Genomic DNA, 27,852 nt, shown 5'->3' on the forward strand with positions numbered 1-27,852 from the left:
GGAGAAAAGGAGGGAGAAACACATCCATTTCAGTGTTCTCAGTCTGTCATTATAATACAAAACACAACTATTCCAGTGGGAAAAAAACAACACTATGAACTGAACAATAATGGGAAACTTACAGTGTGAATGTATGGGAGGAAAGTCAACAGCTTTACAATGACAGAGAAAACTGTCACTAAACTGTGTTATTTACTAAAACTTCTCCATCTTTAACTTCTGATCTGAAGGGCAGTAAAATTTTGTGATCAAGCACAGATAGAAATACCCATATTTTTTTAAAAAGAAATTGGTTTTTGCATCCTTATTTGTAAATAGAATAACAAAGAATAATCAAAATCAATAAACACCTCATCAATACATTTAAGGTTCTCTGTACTTTCTTTAACATCTTATTCACAAGAGTAGAGTGTTTATGTTTATTAAACCAGAAACTAGATTTTAATTCAGAAATAAGAATTATTTCATAGGACTTGATCAGAGATTTCCATAGTAAGTTAATTATACTGTGCTAGGTAAGAAACGAAGCACTTCTCATCAACAGTTACCCAAGCATCAAGTCTACTGAAATCACTATATTCTTTATATTTAAAAAGACCATGGCTTCAGATAAACTTCAGATAAAACCTTAAATGCTCAATGCAAGAAGGACATTTTATTGTTATTATTGACTGTCTGTAAATGAAATAACTCCAAGAAGTACAGAATATTTTTGCTGCCATTAATTCTTGATCTACATTACTGCTTAGGCTAAAATATTACTTAATAACGTACATGACCATATTCTTGACTTTTCCTTTTTGTTATTTCCTTATTTGTTTATATATGACAAATATTATTGCTGCCCAGGACAGGATTCTAGCATAACAGAGATGTTACTTCAAAGAAGACACCTTATATATATTTTGATGCATTGGATGAAACAAACAATAAGCATACAGAATTCTAGTAACTGTAAGTCAGGGAAGAGACAAGTGTACCATGGATATCAATCTTAAAAGCCGCACTTTTATTTTACTAAATTATCTATGTTAAAAACAAATCTGTGCCTGGTGTGGAATTTCACTGCATCAAGTGTTACAATATTTTTGTTTTTATTACAAGCAGGAGAATGAATGTAGAACAAGTGTTAAGAAACATGACAATAAATTAGAATATAATTTACAAAAGCAAAAATAATAATAATAAAGTAACAGTGTACCACATTAATACTGAGTATAAAATAATAAGCAACTAATCACAATAATACAAAGGTAATTTCAGTCTGTATTATTAAGGATATCTATGTGACATTCACTCCTTTATAAAGTTCCTAACGAAATGGACTATTTTGGATGTATACACCTTGAAGGATTAATCTTAGATTTTTATTTCTGTTTTGATCTTTATCAGCCGATAGTATTGCTCAGTGGAAGTACTGGCACCAGGTTTCTGCATCTTGTATTGTACTATTTGATTCTAGGTCTGTCATAATTATAGCCTGCACAAAGACTCCTTTTGTCACTATTTAGGAATATATCACTATTTAGCTTAAGATTATATAGATGGCTACAGTGTAGCAGCAGCAATGAACTGTGCTGTTGAAACCAATCATTTTTATTTGAATAAGGTTTCATATTTCAGTCTTAGTCTGTAGTGTTGCTTAGTTTGTAAATCCATATACATTCTGTGTTTTGTTCCCTTTAACAATACAATTCAACATTGCTCCAGGCAGCTCTTTAAATTCCAACCTCAGTGCCGTTATATTGCAGAGTAAACATCAGAATCCCCGGTGTTCTAGCACCAGTAAGAGAGCAAAATGTGTCTTTGGAAACATTCCTTACAATTTTCATGTCCTAAGTGAGGTAAAAAAAAAGGTTTCTTTTCAATACAGAGAAAACCCTTTTCTCAATAGCTGAAATGACACATTAGCTGATAAACAAAATCATGCCCTGGAGAAAACAGGACCTTGATACAAAGAGGCCTCTTACTTAGGGAATATTGTAACAACCCCTTACCCTTTCATCATACTTCTGATCTAACCAGGGCATGTTAGCACCAAGGCATTCTATCAAAAGGATATAGGAAGTCAATTCACTTAACAGACAAGGACTACATACTGCCCTTAATCTCTATGTGCAACTCCCAAAAATTGGGATGTTTTTGATCTACTGGTGTCAGTTTTAACAGGAGCTGTTTACATGGTGATGAGAGTAACAGACAACAAGCATATGTGAATACATGCAAGCCAAGTGAAAATTAATTCCACTGGTCACAAGCGTACAGAAGAGTAAATACTGGCAAGAGGTAGCAGATGACAGGAATTTGATGGTCATGAGTACAGACATGTGGCTACACAAAACTCCTTGACAGATTGTCAATATGTTGGGGGGATTTCATAGCATGAGTCCTCTTAACAATATCTATTGTTCCATGCTAATTCACATTAGTAAGTAGTGTGCAATATATTTGGTTTGTTATTGGTAAAATACATTGGTACACTTCAATCTCTATTTTGAAATTATTTTTCACTGAAAAGATTACCTTTTTTTAAAAAGTGCTATTTGAGTTAGAATTTGTAACACATTATTGTTCACATAATTTTAACTGCTTTACAACAAAGGAATCATAGTTGGACACAAAATCACATTCATGAAGTACCTGTTGCAAAAAGAAAATGTTCAAGTACAATATAATATTATAAAGAAATACCTACTTCCCTCATCTCCTTATTGAGTCTGTTACTGAAAAGTGAAGGGGAAGAGGAGCATAACAATTAACTTTTTAATGTTATATTCCTGATTGTTACTTGCCTAAAAAGTTTAATTTCACTCTTAAAAATGCAAAGTATTTGGTGAATATTAAAAATAAGGTAATGTGAATAAGTGGAGCATGGCAGCGCGAAGAGTTAAGGCATCTGGCTTGTAATTTAGAGGCATGACTTTGTTCTGCTGAAAGCTTCCCCTTGGTTTAAATATGGTGCAGCTTTACATAGGTACCTGGCCATATAGGTAAAGGGGGCCAGAATTCACTACAGCCACCCCTTTTCCAGTGTGCCTTACTCCTGACAGTCCAACCGGCTCAAGCACACTTTTGACTTCTCATTTGAACAGAACCTAGATACCTCCATGACTCACTCACTCTTTGGTTGCAATCTTTGCCACTCAGATGCAGTCTCCTGAACAGAACATTTACATATTCCTTCTCATAAACAATACCTTTGCTATGGCATCAAAGGAGGGAACATCTGGAATCCATTTTGACTTTCAGCTTTGCAAAGGATTGTTGCTATTACACAGTATGCTTATCTTTTGCATTCAAATTCCTCAGTTTTGGAGAATCAAAGCTAATACATAAACCAGATCTAGAAGCCCACAAAGTTGTTTCTTCTTTGTGGCTGGTGTTGTAAACAAAAGTGAGCTAGAGTCAAAGTGTAAGTCCTAAACAACTTTTATGGTAGTTGTGAAGGCACTGGCAATCCAGTCTTCACCACTGCTGGAGTCTGCCTCCCCCATGATACTGAAATATGTTCCTTTCAGTGGAAATCTGCTTCACTTGTACAATGGTAAAATGGCTATAAACCTGCAATGAAGATTTCATTTTGTTTCATAGCACACTTGTATTTCGTGCACTACTGCAATAACTGTTGCACCTCTTAAAACTAAGTCCCTCGTGGTTGTTCTATTTAGTATAGTTTTATATATGGCTCACAGCAGTGTTCAGGAAATATGGATTACTCCAAAGGGAAATAGGCGGAATGAAGGAAAAATACTTCTTTTTCTAAAAAAATTTCTGCTCCTTAAATAACATTTCCAAGCTCATTTTATAATTTAAATTGTGGTGCTGTGTCAAGAGATAAAATAGTTAAGATTTTTAAGCTATGACTTAACTTTTTATTTTGATTCTTCTTTACTTCCATAGTAGACCTACTCATAAGAACTACATTTTAAACAGTTTTAAATAGAAATGGATTCAGTGTCATTGCTAAGTCCATAATAAAAGTTATTTTAATGGTCCAAGGATGTAAACAGACTATTTGATTTAGTCAAAAGAACACAAATGTTCCACAGTAAGCTATTCTATGTGTGTTGTGTGAATCTTTCAAATTTGGGATCCCCTCATACTGTGTCCAGCACTTTGGATTAATAAATCCACTTCACAGAAGTTAAAATAATATTGAAATCCTGTCAGCTGGGGCTGACCAGTGGTTATGTTTTCCACAGGGTAATGCATTTGCAAGGACGTCAATCTCATTCCGCTGTGTGGCTCTCTTCGATGGACACTCTTCCACAATGATAATAACAAGGCACATTCTTCTGCTTCCTGTGGGTCAGTGTCCTTGACAGGTCTTGCAGCACATCTGTCTGAAGTATGCTCGACTACAGAACTTGAACTTCAGCACCAGTGGGCAATATGCCACTTTGTTCACATCTTTGCACTCTAATAATTAAGAACATTAAAGAGAAAAAACATCAGAAATACAGATTACAGTACAAAGAAAATTTGATGCTTAACATGCTACTCTCTACATCCACCTCGCTTTCTTTGTAACTACTCTTTCTAGTACAGTCTAGTGTGTGCAATACTGCAAATTTTAAAAGCCATAAAAATGTTTGCAGGGCTGTAAGAAATTTAGAAGTGCGCAGTCTGTGCCTTGGAAAAATTATCATTTATTGGAATAAGTGATCATTTCACACAGTTAGAAAATGTGAGAGGGTTTTTTTACATTATTTCATTCATCCATGAGAAGTTATCATTATCATGATTCACACTATTTAACACCACACCTGTGCATTTGTAAGAATCCTTATATCAGAATGAGCATTGCAGCTAACAGGAATGGAGAAAATTACACAAGTGTTATGAATAATGGTACCAACAGGGTGAGTTCAGTGACCAAACTGAATGGTGGATTATACTTTAGGCTTGGTTCCACACATCCACAATTTATTTTATGCTAGAAGGAAAGCTATTTTTATGTCTGTAATAGACATAAAAGCATTTTTTTCCAAAGTTGTGTTTTCCCGATATGCTGGGCTTACTGCCTCAGTTGCCCTGTTGTGCTGGCAGGTAGCTTTCCCAGGAAAGGAGAACAGAACTGAACCCCATGCAGGAACGTTTCATTCTTTTGCATCCCAAACAAACTGCATATAAAGTGACTTTGTGGGTACATTACAGGAGCTGTAGTTCTTCTCTGGCTCATTTTTTGCATCTGTAGAAAGAAAGCGGGAATGGGGAATGGGATACTCTGGTCCCTACTCAGTTCTTATCCTGATACAGCTGGAGAAAGACCTACATCTGAGAACTCAGTGATACACTCAGGTTCTGCAGCTCATCAGTCTCCATATAATCTCCTAGTACATTATTCTTGCTCTGGGACGGGGTGTTAGATTAGTAGATAGTAGATTCGTTAGATAGTAGATTAACACTTGTAAGCATACTGTAGTAGTAAATTGAATGTAGATGAGAATTTTTAGTACTTTAACCTAGGAAAGTATTAATAAGGCTGAACTTACAGGTCTGAGCATTATTTCTGATAATGGTAATATGCATGCTTTAGCTAAGCAAGGAGCAGTTAGGAAATTATTTAAACTTTCATTTCATTAACACAGATATAGCACTTTCATTGCAATTCTTTCACTCCACCTACGTGATTTTTTATATACTGCTTTTCTAATTTTTTAATTCTTAATGGAAATATAATTGAGTGACAGGAGAAAAGACATTGTGGGTAGCTGGCTGAAACATATATTTCTCTACCAGCAGCCACACATGGTCACTGTATTTAACTGACTTTCAAAAACTCCTCACAAAAGAGGTCAAGTCTCTTCCAGAAATATTTCAGGTCCTCATGTTTGTGAAGACTGGGAATATAAGAGAGACAGATGGTGCATTATAAATGAAGTGAAAAATAAAAAGGTTCACTTGATCTAACAAGACATAAAATGTTCACTCAGTCCCAAAAATAACCCCAAAACACACTGTGTTTAGTTAAATACAAGTAAAGCCACTAATTTCATTTTTGCTAAAAGGAGGATTTTGAATCATCTTTTTTCATGTTTCTTTTAAGTTAAACTCAAGTTAACTTAAATTAAAAACTTAAAAATTAAAAACTTAAACTTAAAACTCAAGTTTTCTCTTGAGTAAAACTGGCCCCTGTTCAGCTGATGCTACTTGGACAGCAATGAGAGAATATTCTGAAAATTTCTCACAACTTCTGTTCTAAAAATCAGTTTTGAAATAAATACGGTGGCTGATGAAGTAGCCTATTATTCATAGGACTGTGGTTGAATGGAGAAGGTTTAGCAGAGTTCCTTTTGTTTCTAGTAACAAGTTAGTAACTTTCAGTAAGCTACATTTACAAACTCTGCATTGCTGAATTTTGTGGCTAGATCAGGAGATATCATGATATTAACTATAATTTTACATTTTAAAAAATGACAAATTGTCACTGTGCCTCCAGACAAAGAAATTGCAAAGACATATCATATAAAACACAAGAAAAACTGAAATTACATACAAATTGACAAAACAGTTTTTCAGGTAAAGTTTTAGATGGGCTTAGCAGTCTAGATACAGCATACATGCATATTTTTAAGAGAATAGAATAATTCTGAATATATTTCAATTGGTGTGGTAGATGATGCTTGTAGTTCATAGCAGAAAATGTAACATTACCCTCATCAGCGGCAGCCCATCAAAACCACATGTACAATATTCTAAATCACTAATGAAATTTTGAAAACCCCAGAGCTAAAGCACATGTAAAATATGATACGATTCAGTGTAACTTTCTTTTAGTAATTTTGTATTCCAAAAGTTTTGACCCTTATTTTATGTGAACAGCCATACTTTTCCAAAGAAAACTTTTCCAAGTTTTATCAATATGATCATTATACTGTAGAGTGGCTCAAGCTTCCTCAAAACCCTGTATGAATTTATCTTTGGGTAGCAAAATTAAATTGCTAAGAAATTGTTGAACAGCTCCATAGTCTGTGAGCATAGGCATTCAGCAAGCAAAGGGAATCAGGTTTTCTGGGGTTTGAAACAGGAAGAGATAGCCCAGATAATCTGACTAGATAACCTGACCAGCACAAACCAGTGTGCTGCTGCTGAAGTTGCTTTTGCCCCACAATGGAACCCAAAGCAATGAGGCAGTGCTATGAGTGGCATATAGACAAAGTCCTCATGTATGGGCAAGTATGCTCTGCTACACACACACACACGTGGACAAACCCTCCCTCTGGGACCCCTGACTCCTTCCTTGAAACCCAAATACTGATAGTCAGATCACATCCCACTGTACCTGCTGAGTGACAGAAGCAAGCACAGAGGCACAGTACACCCCACTCAATAATACATTCATGACGAAATATCAGAGCTGTAAAATTTCTCCCAGAAAACACTACTTTTCCAAAAATTGCGTTCTTCAGGATTGGTTAGCTCTTGAAATCTTTCCATCATCTCTAGGATGGTGAAAAAGATAAGCCCTTCTGTTTAAAGGCTGATACTTTACTGAACAGAGAGATATCAGCTCATCTTGTGTCTAAGGAGAGTTTTTTAAAGCAGAAAAGGTGTCAAACGCACACATTATTCTGCAAATTCTGTTTGTGCTTCTCATATTCACTATTTAAGAGCAGTTGTAAAAAATGTATCAATTAGAAAATATATATTTAAGAAATACTTCTACAAGTATTGAAAAAAGTACCTTGAAGATGGAATTTTTGCCTAATTTTGAGATAGGGCAACCTTAGTCTTTCACAGATTGCAAAACAATCTACTGAAAAGATCTAAGCATTTTAAACTGTTACATGAATTTTGAGATAAATACCTCCATTGTGGCACATAAACAAAAATGGGACACTAAGAGGCAATATGTTGGGAACTGTATCCTTCAGAAGGTACTGTGCTATATCTTTTTCTCTTTGATTCATTCTAACTGTGCTAATGATCCTGGGTGACTGTCAGAAAGGAGCCAAAGGCCAAAGAACTGACAACCATCTGGAATACAGTACAAGTGTTTTCCAACATTTTCTATTTGTGAATCCCAAAAATTCTCCAGTGAAGGTGTGGGTCCCTAAAAACACAATTACCAACAGACTCACTGCACAGGTCTACTGCAGAGAAGTTCAGGCCACCCAGTGTACAGAGATCACACACAGAAAACTCTCGCTTGCATTCTTCTATAAGAGATTAGCATATTTTCTGGTAATACTGGAGAATTACCAGGGTAATTACTATAAATAACAGTATGACCTTGTCATCTGGAAATTAAGAGGAGACTGGGACTGAATTATTATACTTATATATATAATATATACTTATATACTTATAATTAATTTATTACATTCCTGATTTGGACTGAAGTCAACATCTGTGTTTGGAAATAAAATATCATGTAGCCTTTGAGATTTAAAAGGCAGAAAGTTTCCTAGATTAATAATTATCGCTTAAAGATTTCTTGAGAGAACTAAAGAGAAATAATGCAAATTAAAATAACCAAGAAAAATCCTGGTATGAAGATGTTTTCAAATGACATCATTAGATGATAAGCCTCTACTTAAAATTAAAAATTTACTAAGAATAGTGAATTACAGCGCTCATACACTGAACTGTCAGTGTATTTACTTTAGTATGCTCCCATTTCATCACAGACATATCTATTTGCCAGACTTTCATAATAATTTTGAATCTGTGGCATGGACATTGATGGATAGAGTAGGCATTGAATGACCACCAAACCTGGGTAGACTGCAGGACAAACCCGCCTTTAAAAAATTTTAATCAGAGCATTTATTCCACATAAATAGGACAGTAAACTCCAGTGTACTAGGAGATTCTGTGTCAAAAATACTCAATTATATACTGCATGGACATTAGTTATGTTAAAAGCAGAAGTGCTAGCAATATTGCAGTCAAGTACTCAAAATTTAGGGAATATAAAAATTTAGGGAATAAGTGTTTTAGAAGGACTGCTTTTGCTGTAATTTCTTGATAGTTTGGAGAACTTTCTATTCCTTTTCTCCCTCCACACAAAATGGAACTTATGAGCAACTATTCTAAATTTTATAATCAATGAGGAAACATATTTTTTACTGCCTAGCACTCCAAGTCTACTTTGAAGTCAGCATTTCCTAGGAGTTTGGCCTAGATCATTTACAAATTCAGATCCAAAGTATTTAATAAATGTGAATGCATTTATTTTCACAATATTATCTCATATAGCCTCCACCAAAAATATGTTATGATTAAGTTAGTTAATTATTTTGAATAGGCATTATAAATAAAAAAAAAAGAAGTTAGCTAGAAGAAACTTAAAGGATGTCAAAGTGTAGAGAACAGACTTGTTCTTGCAAGAATGACTAGCATGACATCTATGATCCCAGTTTTCCAATGAACGTGGAATTTACTCTTTCTTGTCACTACATTGTTGTGTTTAACACTGATTAGGCAGGGAGAAGATCAGTGGATGAAAAGTGTATCATCCTCTCCCTGCTATTATGAACATTTCCTTTGAACCAATAAAGAGATTAGAAAATCAGCGATACAAACTATAGTATTTTGTCCATGACTTAGGCTATATATTTTTCAGGGCATTTTTTTAAACAGTGTGTATTTAGATTTTCATTGACTTTACCATAGAACTACAATAACTAATCAGAAAATAATTTTTAAAAAGTCATTCACAGCGTGAGAGATGATGTCATATAGACTTTTAGCAATGCAGTAATGCTGACTATGTCACTTCACTCTTTTCAGAATAAACTACATTAGGATGGCAGACTTACCCTCTGTGTTAGAAATGGGAGTGCTGTCACATTTACTTTCACACTGCTGCATTGATGGAGGTCTGAGAGTTTCTGAACACTCACTGGATGCTTGTCCAGTATATGAGAGACACTGTACTGTTCTCATCTGTTGCCCAAGACCACACTGTGCAGAACACTAAAGAAGAAGAAAAAAATGTAAGACCCTGCTTCCAATTTCTAAACATAAAATAAAGCAGCAGGAAGCAATGAGAAACACTTCACATCCACAAGTTTTAAAGAAGACAGTCATCTGAAGAGGTTTGATTAAGTGAGAAAAGAATTATCATAAAATATTCCAGAATTTCTTCAACACATGTGAGTACTTGTCTTTCAAAGAAAAGAAAATGCAATGCAATATTGACTCCCTGAACAGTTCAGATTTGAGATATAAGAATATCATTTTTTCTATTTCATATATCATACCGACACTTTAGAATAAAGAAAAATAACAAGAATTCAAATCTCCTACAGTACTATTTTTAAGGGAAAAATAAACATCTTTTAAACACATAGACTTATGCTGTTTCAAAACATTTTTAATTTATGTAACTAAATAGTTATAGTACAATATTAGTTAAATATAAAAGTGCATCTGAAGAACCACCATTTAAAAAGCCAACTAGACTGTAATATCACAAATCATTTTCCACTAGTTAATTAAACTAAAATGTTTCATTTTTACTGGAGGAAAATGGCTCAGCAAAAAGAAAATTATTCATTTATTTAATATTCTAAAAGCAGGCCATTGATCACTAATGAGATGAAAAACCATAAAGAAAGAAGGAAACATAGTAAGTCATATTTAGAAGCACTTCATAATGGCAGCATTAATCAGCCTGTTCTGGAGTAATTTGGCTTCCTGTATATAACTCAATGCACCTTATCTAAAAAATTATATTGATCTCAAAGTGTGATTTTTTCAGAGACAGATATACATAGATACATATATATATACACACACACACAAAAGGGGAGAATCTTTTTGTTTTCCTCAGCCATAGGAACCATCTCTTATCTCCAGGGACACCTTAGTCCAAAAGGTGCTAATGTGTGAGACTAACAGCAATAAAGACTTGCATGAACTGTCTCACCTGTCCCCAGTCTCCAGCAACCCAGCGAGGAGGGGGACATCGGCCCAAACTGCAGCGGATGCGCACTGGTGGCTTGCTTTCATCTTGGCATTGCGCAGCTGGAAAGGTTTTTAAGAGATCACTGCTTTTGCACAGAACAATTCTGTGTTTGAATCCTGGGCCACACTTTGGTGTGCACTGAAAAAAAAAAGTTCATGTAAATCAATAATTTACATCTCAGTAATACACCAATAAAACTCTCAGAAATGCTATCTGTAAAGCAGGACAATATATTTATGAACTTAAAATTCAATTATAGTCACAACAGAGTAATAATAATTTTAAAATCTTTAGAAACACAAACAAGCTGACTGAAGATTGTCTTATTAGGTATAAGCTTGTCTGAGTTTTAGATTTTCTTTGCTGTTTATATTTAGACTACAGTGTTAGTATTTATGCCAGGTTTAAGAAAAACACTGCTGCAAAGTAGAAAGGTCTGCCACGTGTAATACTATTATGAAACAAATTTGAGTATATCAATAACTAAAAATAAGACTTTCTGTTCTTAGCATCACCTTAGTACAGTCCTTATCCATTTCACTTTATTCACAGGGAAAAACCACATTTTTCCCCAATATACAAAAGGAAAGATAAATGCGATACTTGACTTCATAGAGACCACATCATTCAGATATATCAAAATATGGTACCCTCTCTGACAGTGCATGCTTTCCTCTCCTTTCCTATTCGAATTTTAATTCTGATTTCACAGTTTTCCCTCCTTTTATCACTGTTGTGCAATTCTGACAGCAAGCAGACAATAAAACAGCAACTTGAAAAGAAGCAAGCCTGATGATCACCATTTTTCCTCATAGTGCCTTTCTCTTTCCTTTTTGCTACTGACCAAGTCACACGCAGAAGCTCAGCTGCATAATGAGGAAGACACAAGCACTAACAAAATTAAAACTCAAGCCCTTTCCCAAATCAGTCTCTTTTTAACATGAGATACTGTGAGCACAATTTTAGAATCCTCTATTGGCATGTTAACCTATATCTGCAGTATTTGGATCAGATTCAGTTCCTGACAGCACAAACTATCTGATGCAGATTACATGCAGATTATGCTAACCTGTTCAAGACTGGAAATCCTTTTAATATGTAGAGACAAAACATTATTTGGGAACAACATTATGTGGAACTGGAGCAATATTCAAGAGGTCACATACCAAAGAGCATTCCACACATCCAAAACTACTCACTATATCGCTAGGGGGGAAAAAAAATCCTCCTAAGATTCTTTAAAAGAAAATACTTGAGTAAAAAGCTTAATTGTTTCATGCCTAATCCTGAAGCATCTTTGAGTAATTTATAGAAATTTTAAAGAAGTTCCAAGTATTGCATAAGGATGTACCCTATGAACATGTACAACTTTATATCCATATCTACATACACTTCAGAACAAGAAGAAAATCTCCAGAAGGAGGCACCTAAGCTAGTCCATAAGGAATGAACAGGATTATTCCAAATGTTATCTCCACTTGGATTTAGGATCTTAAGCTGGGCTGCAAAAAGACGACTCTTGCATTTGGATTTCATAATCCAGAATATAAAATGGATATATAATCACTTTCCTTAAAATGTAACCTCTTTTTTCCTACCCTAGTCAATCTTTTTCTACCAAGGTACAGCCTCTTTATCTGAACAGTAGTTCAGTGTTCAGAATTTTGATATGGAATAAACAGTTTCAAATGTTCCTATACTGAAGGGACTTCAAATCTTGTGCACACTGCCTACTAGAAAACTAGACGAAGAGGGGAAGTAAGAGAAGATCTCTGGTAGAATTACACAAATAATACTAATGATAAACAGAGACCAAAACCCAATGAGAGTTAATATGTGAGGCCTTCAATGTCATGATCATGACTGATCAGTTGGGCTCCAAGGAGTATTATGAGTACTTTCTCTCACATGTATTTCATGCAAAATGTATGACTTTTTAAGTAGGAAGTAGAACTATGTGCTCCCTCCCAGCTGAGTGTCTAAAAATCACACCAGTCTGTCAAAACAAACATAAAAGTGCCAATGTTGAAATGACTTTGTCAAAATGACAAAACCCAATGTGGTTTCATAACCTTTAGAGTATGTCAGCAAACAAGCAGCACTCTGAGGACCATATTTTGAGTTTAGGATCATCTTCCTTCTAGTACTGCTTGAAGATACAATCTTTAATCCATGTGTAAGATGCCATCTGAGAAACACCTTCCAGCTACTGGTACCAGAATAAAACAACATTGCTATACACCTTTCCGTGGAGTAATAGTAAAAATTCTACTAAATTCTACTAAATCCCAGAAACGGAAGTGAAATAAGGAAATAGGTTGTCTTCAGTAATACCAAATGGCTAAAAATAAAAAACATGACTAAAATTTAACATAAAGATCCTACATTTCCAAAGAAAATGAAAACAAAATATCCAGATCAATCAAATGAGGAAAAATGATCTTCCATTACTACATGCTTCTAGAATTTCTGACTCCCTCTGTGGAAGTCATGAAGTCCAATTATATATGCTTGTCTGATAAGGTCCTTCCCAACAAATCCTTAGAATATTTTTTATAATTGTCCTAAAAAATATAGAAGGGGAAATTTAGAGTGGGTAGGTTAATTCTGCCAAAGCTCAGCTATAGTAAAGTGAGAAAAATCTTATGGCATTACCTAAGAATGACTAAATTGCAGTGGGAAAGACATCCTTAGTTTTCATCTCAATTTGATAAAACTACATTTAAATTCTCCTAAGGACTTCATCTAACCAGTAAGTTAACAAAATGTTTTTGCTTCTCTGACCAAAATAATTTCATGTTAATAATCACTGAAAATTTTTTAAAATGTGTAATTTTATTGATTGTTAAAAATGCATAAGCTGATAAAACAATTCTATAATTGTTTTATATGTATTATGCATTGTTTTAAGTATGAAAAGAAAACTTCGTAACTTGCATTCCAGAGAAAATTAGCAAGGTTTGCCATTGTTTTCAATGGGAAGAGTATTCAACTCTTCATTTTTTAAATTTACTCTTGTTTTCCTTCTCATGCTTCTGTCAGAAATTCATATAAACACACATATAAAAAATGTTTAAATTTGTATTACTATAGGGACTTCTATGTATTATATTTTATTTCTAGAAACCATGAACAGAATAAAAACAAGCAACTTTTCTCATTATGTGAAAATGGTATCATCAGTCAAGACAGTCTGCCAAGCCACACAAATAAAATTCATACCAGAAAGAAACTCGGCACTTTTTCACAGTCCTGATTAATTATCACTACCAGAAGTTTAGCAGAATTTGAATCTATATTAGAATGATTTTGCTCAAAATTATTACATGCTCTTGCTGCATAAAAGCCTGGATATGATAACAGAGTGTAAAATTACTTTGAGTAACCAGAATGTGGTATCTTCAGGAGAGAAGGAGCTAATTTAGGATACAGTGACACACTGTAGATTATGAGCATTTTCATAAGAGGCAGGAAACAAAACAATTAGGCAGAGGTGAAACCTCCTCTGTAAAATTTTCTTACTAATCCTTTATTTAGCAAGTCCTCACAGAAAATGTACTAATATTCAGCAGTCAGTGGTCCTGCCTCCACTATTACCAGTGAGCTAACACAGGGAAATTTCCTTACCTCTGACCAGTCCAGAGCAACCCACTGTGGGGGGCAGGACTGATTGTTGCAGGGTTCTTTTTCAATAGGCCGGTGTGTTAAGCAGTTGGCAGCATCCAGCGTCTCCTCCTCAGAGGGCCCAATCTTTCTGATGCAGAGAACTGTCCGTGAACGCATTCCTCCATCACAGGTCTTACTGCACTCTGACCAATCCCCTATAAACCATCTGTGTGAAAACCCAGTTAGGAGACTCAGTCAATACATTTCACTAACAGAGTTGATAATTGCACAAATCAAAAATGCAAATAGTTTCAATCACTAAACTGAAGTAATTTTTGACAATACACACATTCATGGTGAAATAAAGTAGAAATTTATGGATCTTTTTGCTAAATATTTTAATTTACGCCTCACTGCAATCATATCTTCCAATAATAACACTACTTTGAATTTTTCTAGAGCAGCAATTTCCATTCTAGCCTATAGTAGTTAGAAAGGAGTGTTTGAGCCTGATTAACTGAAGCTATTTATGTAGGTTTGTACTGGACTTACCTGAAATTATTTCTGTGAAAGTGGTTTGCAACTGGAAATGTGTGGGACCCATTGCTGAAAGTTACATCACAAGCTAAAAGCCAAGATGTTTTCCTCCTTAGCATCATCGCAATAAAATAATTTGATCTCAAAATTAGGATTTTCTAGAGTTAATTCTCATCTGATTGAGACATTCATCAACTTTTAAATAAAAGGCTATACTGAAATGTAAAATGCTCGCATTTTTTAAACTGAAGCAAACACTAATAACACTCATAAAACACAATCATCTCAACAAACTCGTTTAAAGTTTAAAGAATTGTAGATAGGTGGTAGAGGGAATTTCTGAGTCCTTCTGCGTACATAGTAGAAACCAAGAATTGTAAATAATATGAGATCGTTTTGTGCTACTGCAGAGATTAAAGCAGCTATTAATCTGGTTGTAATGTTATATATTATATATATTATGAGTGGTTAATGTAGCTCAATTAAATGGAAATATCTCTTTGTAGCGAAGAGCATATTTGGTCTTCAGTATTTAATATATTGATTAGATACTCGCCGGAGTCATCCTTGCAAAGGATGAAGCTGAACTCTAGTATGCCATCACATGTTGCCAACATGCCAAAAATGCCAGGCATGTCAGTCACTGTGGATGTTCCTGGAGGTATGCCTGGAGCTGCCTTGTAAGATCTGCCATTTTCTCAAGCTGCTATCAAATAAAAAGTGCTGCTATCCTCTTTTATTACATTATGTGTAATATATCCTAACATTAAACTAGATCAACACACAGATGGAAATAATTATGCCATATTGTTGTTACTTTCCCAGTAAAAGGAAATTAATTTGTGGTTCTTCATCAAAAAATCTTATGCTTTTACCACAATAAGGAGAATCTGAAGGTCCTCAGATCTTTCAAGAGGTTGCAGTGTTAATTTTTAATTGGCACTGTGTTTTGCTCAAGTGACTTTTCTCTCAGATACCATTAATATTTATACTGTATGACAAGACAGCACTATTCATAATTCACGGAACTATAAGAGAATTTTCTTGAAATCTGAAATGTAAGAGTTACTTATTGTAAAAACAAAGTATTGAAAACAAGCATAGTCTTCTGTTCAAAAACATCAAATATAATGCAACTGGCATTCAGTCAGAAAGAGTATAATTTTCATTGCTTTTGGTATACAGCATAAGAAGAGTAGAATTGTGCTAATTAAAAGGGGAAATATTTGGCCAGTCCATGTAAACACTCAGTCTTACTGCATGATAAAACTTACTGTCAAAACAGTCAAACTTCTTTGGATAATGATCTGTTATTTGAACAGCCTTCTACTGGACTACTTACAGAATCAGGAATTGAGAACCTTTCCTTAGTTTGGTACTTTGAATTCACTCTGTGCGGAACATCAGAATGGAGGTAAATATGGGTTGAATTGCTCTGACATGTTGAAGTAGATGCTAATTAATACACTCTATCTATTTTGTAAATATTGATGTCCTGACTTTCACCATGTTCATCAATGTCCCTGTTGCACTGGATGGGGAATCGAAAAGCTTCCCACTTTCCCACAAAACCCCACTGGCTTTTGTTAGTTAGTGGGGGTCTTTTAAGTAGAGTCAGTGGAAAAAACCAAACCAAACCAAACCAAAACAAAACAAAACAAACAAAACCAACCAACCAAACAAACAAAAAACTCAAAACAAACAAAAAACCAAAAAGACCCCCAAAATTAAACTACTTTGGAATAACTTTGCTTTTTAAAATGCTAATTTGTTAACAGTTAAGCCACACAAAGGAAGGCATTGTAATGTGCTAGGTAAAAAGGAACTGATCAAACATGACAGCTTTTCAAGTCCTGCCCTCAGGTGCACATAGCTGGTGCACTTAGAGCCATGCCAAACAGTGTTACCAAACAGAGGACAAATGTGTATGCTTCCAGGATAAACATATATTTGCGCATAGAGTGTGGGGACAATGATTTCAACCTAATTTAGGCCTGTCTGTGACCCAGCAGTGCAGTGACTTCACTTGGCTGAGTGTTACATAACACAGCGGGATGAAGTGCAAGAGACACTGCTCTGCCATCGGGCAACCAGGCACCATGCCAGAGAAGCAGCTGATACTCCAGCTGAAGAGACTGACTTCATTGACCTGCTGAGATTTTAATGCATAGTAATCTTATTCCTCACAGTGTCCTTCATGGTACAATTTAGCAGTTTGTAAGAGGCATTTACAGGTGACCACAGTATTGTGCAGTATCTGTTTTTAATCAGTTTTAGTGATCTTCATACCCAGTTGGAATACAGTTAGAGATTATCACCAAAGTCAAACTAACCAGAGCTTGGGAATCAACACACTGTTGCATCTGTTCCACCTTTTCCACAAGTCTTATTTGTCTCAAAGCATAAGAAAAGCTGTTGTTCACAAGCTGATATAATTTTCTAGTACAAAATATCACAACTATTTCTAAATAAGTTTGTAATAAGATTAAGCTATGCTATATGCTCTTGCCAAACCTCATTTTTGATCAAATGAGCTGCTGGGTTTTTAATTACCAATATACAGCATAGAGCTATCTTAAAAAAAAAATCTAAACAGAATCTAAGCACCTAATCCTAAAGGCACACAGCATTACTGTACAACACTGAATATGCTGGAGAAAAAGTTTGACAAAACTATTACCAGGTAATGATTTGGTCTGCTTAGACGTTTCTATATTTGTCACTTCTCACGTGAACACTTCAACACAAATATTAACATACCATCCTTTCAATTGTGGCAAACATTTCAGATGCAATATTAATAACTAGGGTAAAGTTAAGTCTCACCCCAGCATTCTTTTATCATTGTTGCCTTAAGAATGGTCCCCAGTTCTACTCTGTGCACTACTCACTGCATATGATACTCAGATCCTAAGAAGCTGTTTTGGTAGTATCTTTTTACTGACAATGTTTGATGTAGTTCAAACATCACTGTTGTTCTTCAGTCAAATCAGAGCTCCTCAATGCATTTTTTCAGAGCTACTTTTAGAGGAACAAGTAACTAAAAATCAAACCCAAATACCCTTTCTGATAAGACAGAATATGAATACTAGATGAGAATTTCAAATATGTTTGGTTAGCAGGATTAATTGCAGATTATGAAGACTTTTTTTTCTATGCAAAACAGATGTCCATCTTAAGTGATTAATGACTTACTCAGGTGGGCAAGGCTCAGTGTTGCAGGCTCTTTGGTTTTCTGGAGGCTTACTGTCAGGGTCACAGTAATTGTTTTGTACAATGGAGCTGTCATCCAGCCTTTTACACACCACCTCTTGTTTCTGGACACCTTGGGATGAAATAAAAGACCATTAATTAATCATTCTTGCTCTTCTACTTTTTGAGTATAATTGTATTTCACCTACTGATTATTAATTCTACCATCTCACTTTATTTGGACAAAGTCTACAGCAGTGAGAATTTAAATTGTCTGAATGCCCCCTAGCCACAATGATTTTTAAATTTTTTTTCAATTTTAGGCTACCCCACTCTGAGAGGAATTCAAGATTCTCTTGTTTTCTAAAACAAAGGGAATATATTTATAGATTTACTAGAAGTTTGTTTTTATTTATATATAGCACAAAATCCATTATCTGTCTGCCATCCTCTCCTAGTAAAAGCACTAAAATTTCCAAAGAAAACACCACCAAATAGAATGTGGTCACACTTCAATGCAGAATTATTGTTTATGTGCTCTGGTTTAAAACAAACCAGCAATACTGGGAAACAATATTGCATTTTCATACATTATCCTACAAATTTTTTTCAATGAAATAATAGAACTATAATTCACTCTGAAAGAGGCAGTTTGTCTCTGTTGATACTCATTTTGCCTGGCACTTCCAGTTCCTCTTTCATTGTTAACCATCAACAGGGTAATTTAGAATTGATCATTATTCACAAAATATGGTACATCACTGCCAAGGCAAAACTGTAAGGTAGTTTATTAAGCATATTTTCTGTTTGCTTTCTTTAAAAAAGCAGTAAAGAAACACTGATATAATGACAGTGTATTGTTGCAAGCCCTCCTCCTCACTTAAAAACATGCCATAAGACATCAGCATTAAAAAAATGTGTATTTGCAATTCACGTGCAGTTTTTATTGAACATGCATAGTCATAAAACTGAAATAATGGCATTCTTTGTAATACAAAAAGTCCTGTACCTTTCTTCAAAAGAGAAGCAATTATTTAACTTATTCCAACATGTGAAATGCATACAATTAAATGGGGGTTAAAACCTGCTGGCTTCAAATATCTGCCAACTTTACAGCCACCTCTTCAGTTTAAGACAAGCATAGAATCACGGATTTGGTTGGAAGATCATAAGAGTTCCAAAACCCTGGCTATGGGCAGGGACCCTTCCACTACACCACGTTGCTCAAAGAACCATCCAGCCTGGCCTTCAACACTAATCAGGACTGGGGCATCCACAGCTTCACTGGGCAACTTGTTCCTGCGCCTGACCACCCTCACAGTGAAGAATTCTTTCCTAATATCTAATCTAAATCTGCTTTCTTTCAGTTTGCAGCCACTCCCATTTGTCCTGTCACTACATGCTCTTAGAAAAGAGTCCCTTTCCATCTTTTTTGTAGGCTCCCTTTGGATACCAGATGCCTGCAATTAGGTCACAACTAAGCCTCTCTTTTCCAGCCTGAACAAATCAAATTCTCTCAGCGTTCCCTTGTAGGAGGAAATAATATCCTCCTTTGGCTCTTAAAAAATAAGTGAAAAATCTAAATACACAAGAAGTTGTGACAGGATTCACTTTGAATTTTATAATCAATGCAAAAACTGCCAACATATGACAGTAATTTGAATCAGACCCGACAACCTAAGTAGGAATACTCTTAGCAATTTTCTACTCATATTTAACCACAATAAGAAATAGTATTTAACAGCTTTAGACAATCAGCAATACTAGTAACATGGCACTGCTAGCTGATATACAATTTATGTTCAGTTCTGACTAATCATTTATCCTTTCTCAAACTGTCACAAACTGCCTTAATTCTCTTGGTTGAATAGGTTGAATGTGACCTTCATAATGATATTTTCCTCGAACATATTTGGTTAAAAAGAATTTAGACACATTTCAGAATTAAACATTCTAACAATAAATGACATTCTCACAAATGTACAGTAATTTCACATGTATAAGGTGCACCCTTTTGACTAAAATTTTGGTCCAAACCCGGAAGTGCGCCTTATACCCCGGAGTGCCTTATATATGGACAAAATTCGGAAATTTGCCAACCCAGAAGTGCGAGCCCACAGCAGCCCTGAGCCGAGCCCAGCCAGCCTGGCCCTGGCAGCAGCGCCGAGCGGGACCGAGCCCGCCCGGCCCTGAACTGAGCCAGTAAACCCCGTAATTGCGTGATTCCACTACTAATTCATTGCTCTGTTGCGCACAGATCCTTATATGCCAGTGCACCTTATATATGGACAAAGTTTGGAAATTTGCCAACCCTCAGAAGTGTGCCTTATACTCTGGTGCACCTTATACTTGTGAAATTACTGTACTTATCAAACAGTATTGATGTTAATTTTATATTTTTAATGCATTTTCTACTGGCATCAGACACATTTCCTTCTAGAATTTGGCTAAAAATTGGCACTTCTAACAAATTCATTTTTGAGGAATTTTGTAATAAGAAAATATTCCTAAGTTCTATGATCACAAAGCATCAGTGTGTTCAGTTTTAAAAAAAATTGCAAGTGTGTTATTTACTGAATAATGTTTAGATAGCATATCACCTATAAGACAATATTCACCCTATTCACTTAAAGTGAAGAATCTTTAACTGATGCCAGGAGATACACAAATACATTTTTTTAAATTCTGCAGCATCTTGTCACACAGTATATAACATTTACATAATTCCTGTCTAATTATAATGTTGTTTATTAAAAATTTCAGAGAAAAAAGAAGACAGATAATAACTTTTAAGACAAGAAAAATATATGGAAAAAGCTAGAAGTGCTGGTTTTATCCAGACAATAACTACAACTTGGTTACGCCTGTATTGAAAAATTTTTAAATTATGTACTCTTCCCTGAGTATATGTTCTCTTTTAAAAGTAATCCAAAAAGCACAGATAAACATGTTCATTTAAACTCGGGGTGGGGGGAAATTACAAGCAGTTAAACAGAAACACTCTGCTTTCAAATCTACAGATTTTTAGTTTATAATAAAAGACATAAAATCTCCTCATGACTGGTCAATGCAATCCTAATAGAAAACAAAACTCCAGTGGTTTAGTGACCATAATCTTCAGAGAACTGAAATGCTTTGCAGATTTCAATTCACAAATAGTCTGCATGACTTTCAGCAGCCAAATTTTAAATTACAAGGAGCACATTTTATTCTTGAATTAAAATTGCAGGCATGTAAATGCTGTATCTATTTTTAAAAGCAATTCCAAAAATTGTGGCTTGTGATTGCAACAGTTTATTATAAAGATGCCAGTACCAATACATAGTGAATCTTGCATCACTAAAACTGGTGCATGCTGGTTAACCCAGACATACTTTCTGAGCTCACTCATCAGATCATAAGATGTTCTTCTCAGAGTCAAACTAATATTTTCTTTGATGAGGAAAAGTACATTTTATTTGCCTAGAGATATTCATAATTAATCTGAGGGCATGAAAGAAAAACATAGTAGGTATCACTTGAGATGGGTTATGAGCAGCAAAGAAAACTGAACAGCAATCAATTTACTTATGATAGTAATAGCATGCTAACTAATTTATAAAAAAAACCATTAATATCTAAGACATTTAATCCATCTGGAGATGAACTCTAATAGAATGAATGAAATCCTAACCAATTCTTAGGACTACTGGCAAATTCCAGATAATAAATGCTGTCATTTTTTGCCATAATTAAGCATGAAAGAAATTTAAAAGGGAGCAGGCAGTTATTTTTAAATGCATAACATATAAAAAACCCATGGGGAATTACTTCTTTGCTTTGCTAGATTTTTAAAATAATACCGCAAGTTCACTGCCTCATAAAGAATACTTGTGGATCTGAACAGAGTACAGTAATTTCACGAATACAAGCCGCAGCAATTTGACAAAAATTTTGGTGGAAACCCGGAAGTGCGGCTAATAGTCGGGTGCGGCTAATATATTAATAATTTTCTGACATTTACAACCCCAGACGTGCCAGCCAGAGTGCCGAGCCAAGCACCGGCCAGTAAAAGCCGGCATTTCGCAATTGTTACAGTGTTACCATGTTGCCCTGGCTCCCTGCAGGCAGCACGGGGGGGGGCGGGGAGAGAGGCGGGAGAGCTCTCTTTCCTCCTCTGCTGCAACCCAGTGGAGGGCGGGGGGGGGGCGCCGCCATTGCCGCGGCCCGGGGAGCCGACGTGGGGGGGCCGCGCCGCCATTGCCGCGGCCCGGGGAGCCGACGTGGGGGGGGGTGCTGCCATTGCCGCGGCTCCGGGAGCCGACGGGAGCCCTGCGCAGCCATTGCCACGGCCCGGGGAGGGGGGGGGAAGTGCGTGCCGCCATTGCCGCGTCTCGGGGAGCCGATGGGGGGGGGGGCGCCACCATTGCCGCGGCCCGGGGAGCCGATGGGGTAGGGGTGCTGCCATTGCCGCGGCCCCGGGAGCCGACGGGGGGGGGGGGGGGGCGCCGCCATTGCCGCGGCCCGGGGAAGACGCGGGGGGGCCGCGCCGCCATTGTCGCGGCCCGGGGAGCCGACGGGGGGGAAGCGCCGCCACTGCCGCGGCTCGGGGGGGCCGCGCCGCCATTGCCGCGGCCCGGGGAGCCGACGTGGGGGGGCCGCGCCGCCATTGCCGCGGCCCAGGGAGCCGACGTGGGGGGGGGGCGCCGCCATTGCCGCGGCTCCGGGAGCCGATGGGAGCCCTGCGCAGCCATTGCCGCGGCCCGGGGAGGGGGGGGGAAGTGCGCGCCGCCATTGCCGCGTCTCGGGGAGCCGGCGGGAGCCCCGCGCCGCCATTGCCGCGGCTCGGGGGGGGTGGGAAGCGCGCGCCGCCATTGCCGCGGCTCGGGGAGGAGGCGGGGTGCTTTGTCCGCGCCCGCCACCAGCACCACGGGCGCGGGAAAGCTCCGTCCCCGCCCGCCGCCACTGCCGTAGGAGCGGGGGAAGCTCCGTCCCTGCCTGCCACCACGGGGCAGCGCCGACCCGGGGTGACCGAGCCCAGTGGCAGCGGCGGGTGGCCCCGAGCGGCAGCACCGGGCTGGGCCACCTGGCCCCGTCAGCGGCCCCTAGCGGGCTGAGCCTGCACAGCCTTAGCTCAGCCAGTAAACCCCGCCCTCCCGCGGTTCTGTTACTAATTGCACGCGGGTCCTCGCTGCGAACGACAGAGCGGCTTATATTTGTGTGCGGCTTATCTATGGACAAAAACCGAAATATTTGCCAACACCCAGAGATGCGGCTTATACTCAGTGCGGCTTGTATTCGTGAATTTACTGTAATACACTTGCTCTTGGAAAGTTACAAGGTATCAGGAAAGACGTGCCCAAGAGTTAATAAACCATAGTTCTGTTATCTACAAGTGATAAAACTGTCCTTTTCTTTCACTTTCCAGAATTCATTGCATTGCTTCAGTTTCTATTTCTACATATCTTTCATTTTGTGTTTCTCATTAAATAATATTCAGGTCCTTAAAGACAATCTTTTGTTGTAGCCATTAATTTTTTTCTGATTTTCCTGTGTTCTCTTCTTTCCCAGTCCACTCTCTATAGATAACTTAGCATTGTACATTCCAGTATTCTCTGGCATTGCTTTCATATAGTCTTGTCCAAGTTTGCCACTGGCTATAAAGACATACCTATATGAGATAATAACACACTTTTATTCTGAAAACCTTTGCCTTAGAAGAGTTATTAGAGTACTTTCAGGAAAAAAGGGAATTAATTTGAAGAATACATGCAGATTAGTCTTACATAATAATCCCAGAAAAAAAAAGAACTAGTTCAGATACTATAAATTTGTATTGTAAAGGAAAATTTTTCAATACAGAATATATAGGTTCCAGTGTACAAAAAGAAGAGCTGCAATTCTGGATCCTCAAGACTAAGAAAAATACTGATATTAAAAATCAATGAAATTATATTCTCATCCTACATACGAGCACAGGAATCCTAGATAAATAAAGCTGTCTGTCATCAAACAAGCCTTTTTAACTATATGGTAAATCTGAAGAACCTCTTTTTAGGAAAAAAGAATTGAAACCATCAAAATAGATCTCAGACTTTAAAGATTTGGTTTCTTCTTGATTCCCTGTACAGAAAGGATCAAGGTCAGTGGTATAAAAACTATGTGTACTTTTCTCCTTTAACATAAGTGAAACTACAAAATACACAGTTTACAATCTCTCATAGAATGGGTCAGGTTGGAAGGGACCACAGAGGGTCATCTGGCCCAAATTCCATGCTCAAGCAGGGTAATCCTGAAGCACACTGCACACGATTGTATCCAGGCAGTTCTTGAATATCTGCAGTGAGGGAGACTCCATAGCCTCTCTGGGCAATCTGTTCCAGTGCATGGTCACCTGCACAGGAAAGAAGTTCTTCCTCATGCCAGGTGGAACTTCCTGGGCATCAGTTTCTGCCTCTTGTTCCATTGCCTCTTGTTCCACTGGTTGGCACCATTGAGAAGAGCCTTTATCCATCCTTTTGGCAGCATCCTCCAGCAGCTCCATGTCTCTCTTGACTGGAAGAGCCCAAAACTGGACACAGCACTCCAGGTGACGCCTCACCAGGGCTGAGTACCTGTAGAGTAGGATCACCTTCCTTCCCCTGCTGGCAACGCTCCTCCAAATGCCACCCTGGATCCCACTGGATTTCTTGGCCACCAGGACACGCTGCTGGCTCATGGACAGCTTGTTGTCCACCAGGACCCCCAGGTCCTTCTCTGCAGAGCTGCTCCCCAGCAGGTCAGCCCCAGGCTGTGCCAGTGCCTGGGGTTGTTCCTCCCCAAGTGCAGGACCCTGAATTTCATTCAGATGGTTCTTCATTGTCCATCTCACCAACCTGCCCAGGTCCTTCTGAAGGACTGCACAGCACTCTGGGGTGTTGGCAATTCCTCTCAGCTCTGCGTCCTCAGTGAATGTGCTGAGCAGGCATCTGCCCTTCAAGTCACTGATGAATAAGTTAAATAAAATAGGCCCAGTACTGAACCTTAGGTGACACCACTGACACCACCTGTGCCTGGCCTCTAACTGGACCCTTTGCCACCGATTATGACCCTCTGGGACCTGCCATCCACCTCACTGGCTGTTCATCCAGTCCACACCTCCTGAGTTTGTCTATGAGGATGTTGTGACAGTATCCAAAGCCTTGCTAAAGTTGAGGTAGACAATACCAGCTGTCCCCTCATCCATCCAGGTGCTCTTTCATTGTGAAATACAAACACCTGATTACTTAAGTGAACCCATTCTGACTATTCCTGATGACCTTCTTGTCTTCCATATGGACAGAAACGGCCTCCAAAATGATGTGCTCCATCACCTTCCCAGGGATCAAGATGAGGCTGATGGCCTGTAGGCCCTGGGTCCTATTTCTTGCCTATTTTGAAAAGTGGGGTGGCATTTTCTTTCTTGCAGTCCTCAGCATCTCTCCTGATCTTCATGACCTTTCAAAGGTGATCATGAGCAGCCTTGTTATGGTGTGCACCAGCTTTCTCAGCACTACTGGATCCATCCATCAGGGGCCATGGACTTGAGTAGGTCTATCCAGTTGTTTCAGACCAAATCCTCCTTCACTAAGGAAATGTCTTCCAACATTCCTTCACTCTGATCTCCTCAGTCAGGGACCCCCGAGGCCCAGTCTTGTCAGTGAAGGCTGATGCAAAGGCACTCAGTAACTTTGCCCTTTCATCTACCTCTCTTACTGGTAAGATTTAATTTAATAATGAGCCGATATTATCTTTTTTTTTTCTTTTTTCTGTTGTTATTGATGTATTTGAAAAAAACCCTTTTTATTATACTTGACAACCTTCCTTAACCAAGTTTAAGTCTAGTTAGGCACTGGCCTCCACAGCCTCATTTGAATTTACCCTAACCACCTCTCTATATTTAATCCAGGTGGCCTGAACCTGCTTCCATCTCCTGTGTATTTCTTGCTTATACTTGAGTAATGACAGTTACTTTCATCCATCCATCCATCCATCCATCCATCCATCCATCCATCCATCCATCCATCCATCCATCCATCCACAGAGGTCTCTTGCCCCATTGGCCCAATTTCCTTCTCATTGTGATGCATCGTTCCTAAGCCTGGAGTAAGTAATCCTTAAGCATCAATCCACCCTTCTGGACCCCTCTTCCCTGCAGGGCCTGTTACCACGGGATTCTTCTAAAAAGACCTCGAATGAGGTTCAAGTTAGCTCTGCTGAAATCCATGCTTACAATCTTTCTTGCCATCCTGCTAGCTCTTACTTCAATACAGAACTCTACGATCTCATGGTCACTACAGACAAGGCTGCCTCTATTATAAGGTTTTTTTCTGCCTTTTAGAGGCAATCTAAACATGTAACTGTTTCTTTCACGAACTCTAACTTACCTCCCAGATAATTCTATTGAGAATAGGGGGACAGGAAGTATAATAGCAACTGTGAAGAGCCCATTGATTTAAAATGCCTGGATGAGTTTTCAAATGAGATGATGAAATTTCCTTGAATGCTTCAGAGGTCAGAAATTCCAGAGGGTTACACATAAAATAATGAACTCATAATCAGCAAGTAAGAGTGTAATATATGCTTTTAGTTGCTCAATACCATGAGAAAGATACAAAAGGAGGCAGGAATGGAATCCAGAGCTCTGGCACTTTACTAACTGCTATAAATGGGAAACCTTTCTTCTCCTTCCTATGATTCCACTTACTGTGCTCTTCCTGTTCTTCAAAGTCAACACAGGCTCTAGAAGAGAGGTCCTGTTTGGAAAACTGAAGTTTTATTGTTCTGATGTAACTTCTCAGCACAGCAGAGATGAACATAATATAGATATCCAGTGGAAAAGACAGCATGTTACTATTCAGTCAAATACTGTAGGTTTCTCCCAGCTTACTCTTAGCTTGTTCCTTGATTCCTGACTACTCTAGTCACCTTTCTCCAAGATAAGGCATACTAGCAGGTCTAGGAAGAGCTGAATGTAGTGGATTGCTCTCAAAATACTATGAAGAAGAAACAGCACAAAAAATCAGACACTTCTGCAATATACAGTACTCCAAAACTATTTTAACTTTGCACTGCCACAAGGTCTTTATTCTCTGCTTCATGACACTCAGCACATATGCTCAAGTTCACTTTGGTTACTGCATCAATTAATAGCCGTTTGTTTTAAGAGTCACTAAGGTATTAAGAAATCCTTAAATCACTAAGTCATTAAGCAATGCAGATACAGATAAACTGATTTAGAAAGAATTAAACTTAAGCAGCGTTGAGTGGACATAAGGTAGCCTGTTAAAATAGCCTCTGGTCAATTACTCTCTATTTAATAGAATATTTATATTAGCTAAATTTTCCAGTTAAAGTCCCTGTCTCTTCAAACTTTGTCTCCCTTTTCTTTTTTCCTGGCTCAGCTTCTCTTTAGAATTGTGTCTTCTTTTGGCATATGGTGAAAAGTGTTTTATAAACTGAGCAAAAAAGCAGGTTATCTCATGGAGAAAGCAGATACATGTTTTTAGCATGATTATAACTTCAATTAACTATATGTTTATGAGTACAGTACTCAGTGAAAATAAGTGACCACAATATATTCTTTTATTAAGCTGAAGGAG

General features: G+C 37.7%; 1 protein-coding gene across 1 annotated transcript in view; it reads right to left on the reverse strand.

Annotated features, from left to right (window-relative positions):
- Nucleotides 1-621: 621 nt before the first annotated feature.
- ADAMTS6 (ADAM metallopeptidase with thrombospondin type 1 motif 6) overlaps nt 622-27,852 on the reverse strand; it is a 159,621-nt gene continuing 132,390 nt past the window's right edge. The window contains exons 20-24 of the mRNA XM_033086026.2: nt 18,257-18,386; nt 14,546-14,750; nt 10,880-11,056; nt 9,768-9,924; nt 622-4,419 (exon numbers count right to left, since the gene is read on the reverse strand). Of these exons, the coding sequence (XP_032941917.1) occupies nt 4,310-4,419; nt 9,768-9,924; nt 10,880-11,056; nt 14,546-14,750; nt 18,257-18,386 (779 nt within the window). The 3' untranslated portion in view covers nt 622-4,309. The remainder of the gene's footprint in view (nt 4,420-9,767; nt 9,925-10,879; nt 11,057-14,545; nt 14,751-18,256; nt 18,387-27,852) is intronic.

Source organism: Catharus ustulatus, chromosome Z (assembly GCF_009819885.2).
Source record: "Catharus ustulatus isolate bCatUst1 chromosome Z, bCatUst1.pri.v2, whole genome shotgun sequence".
NCBI classification, from domain to species: domain Eukaryota; kingdom Metazoa; phylum Chordata; class Aves; order Passeriformes; family Turdidae; genus Catharus; species Catharus ustulatus.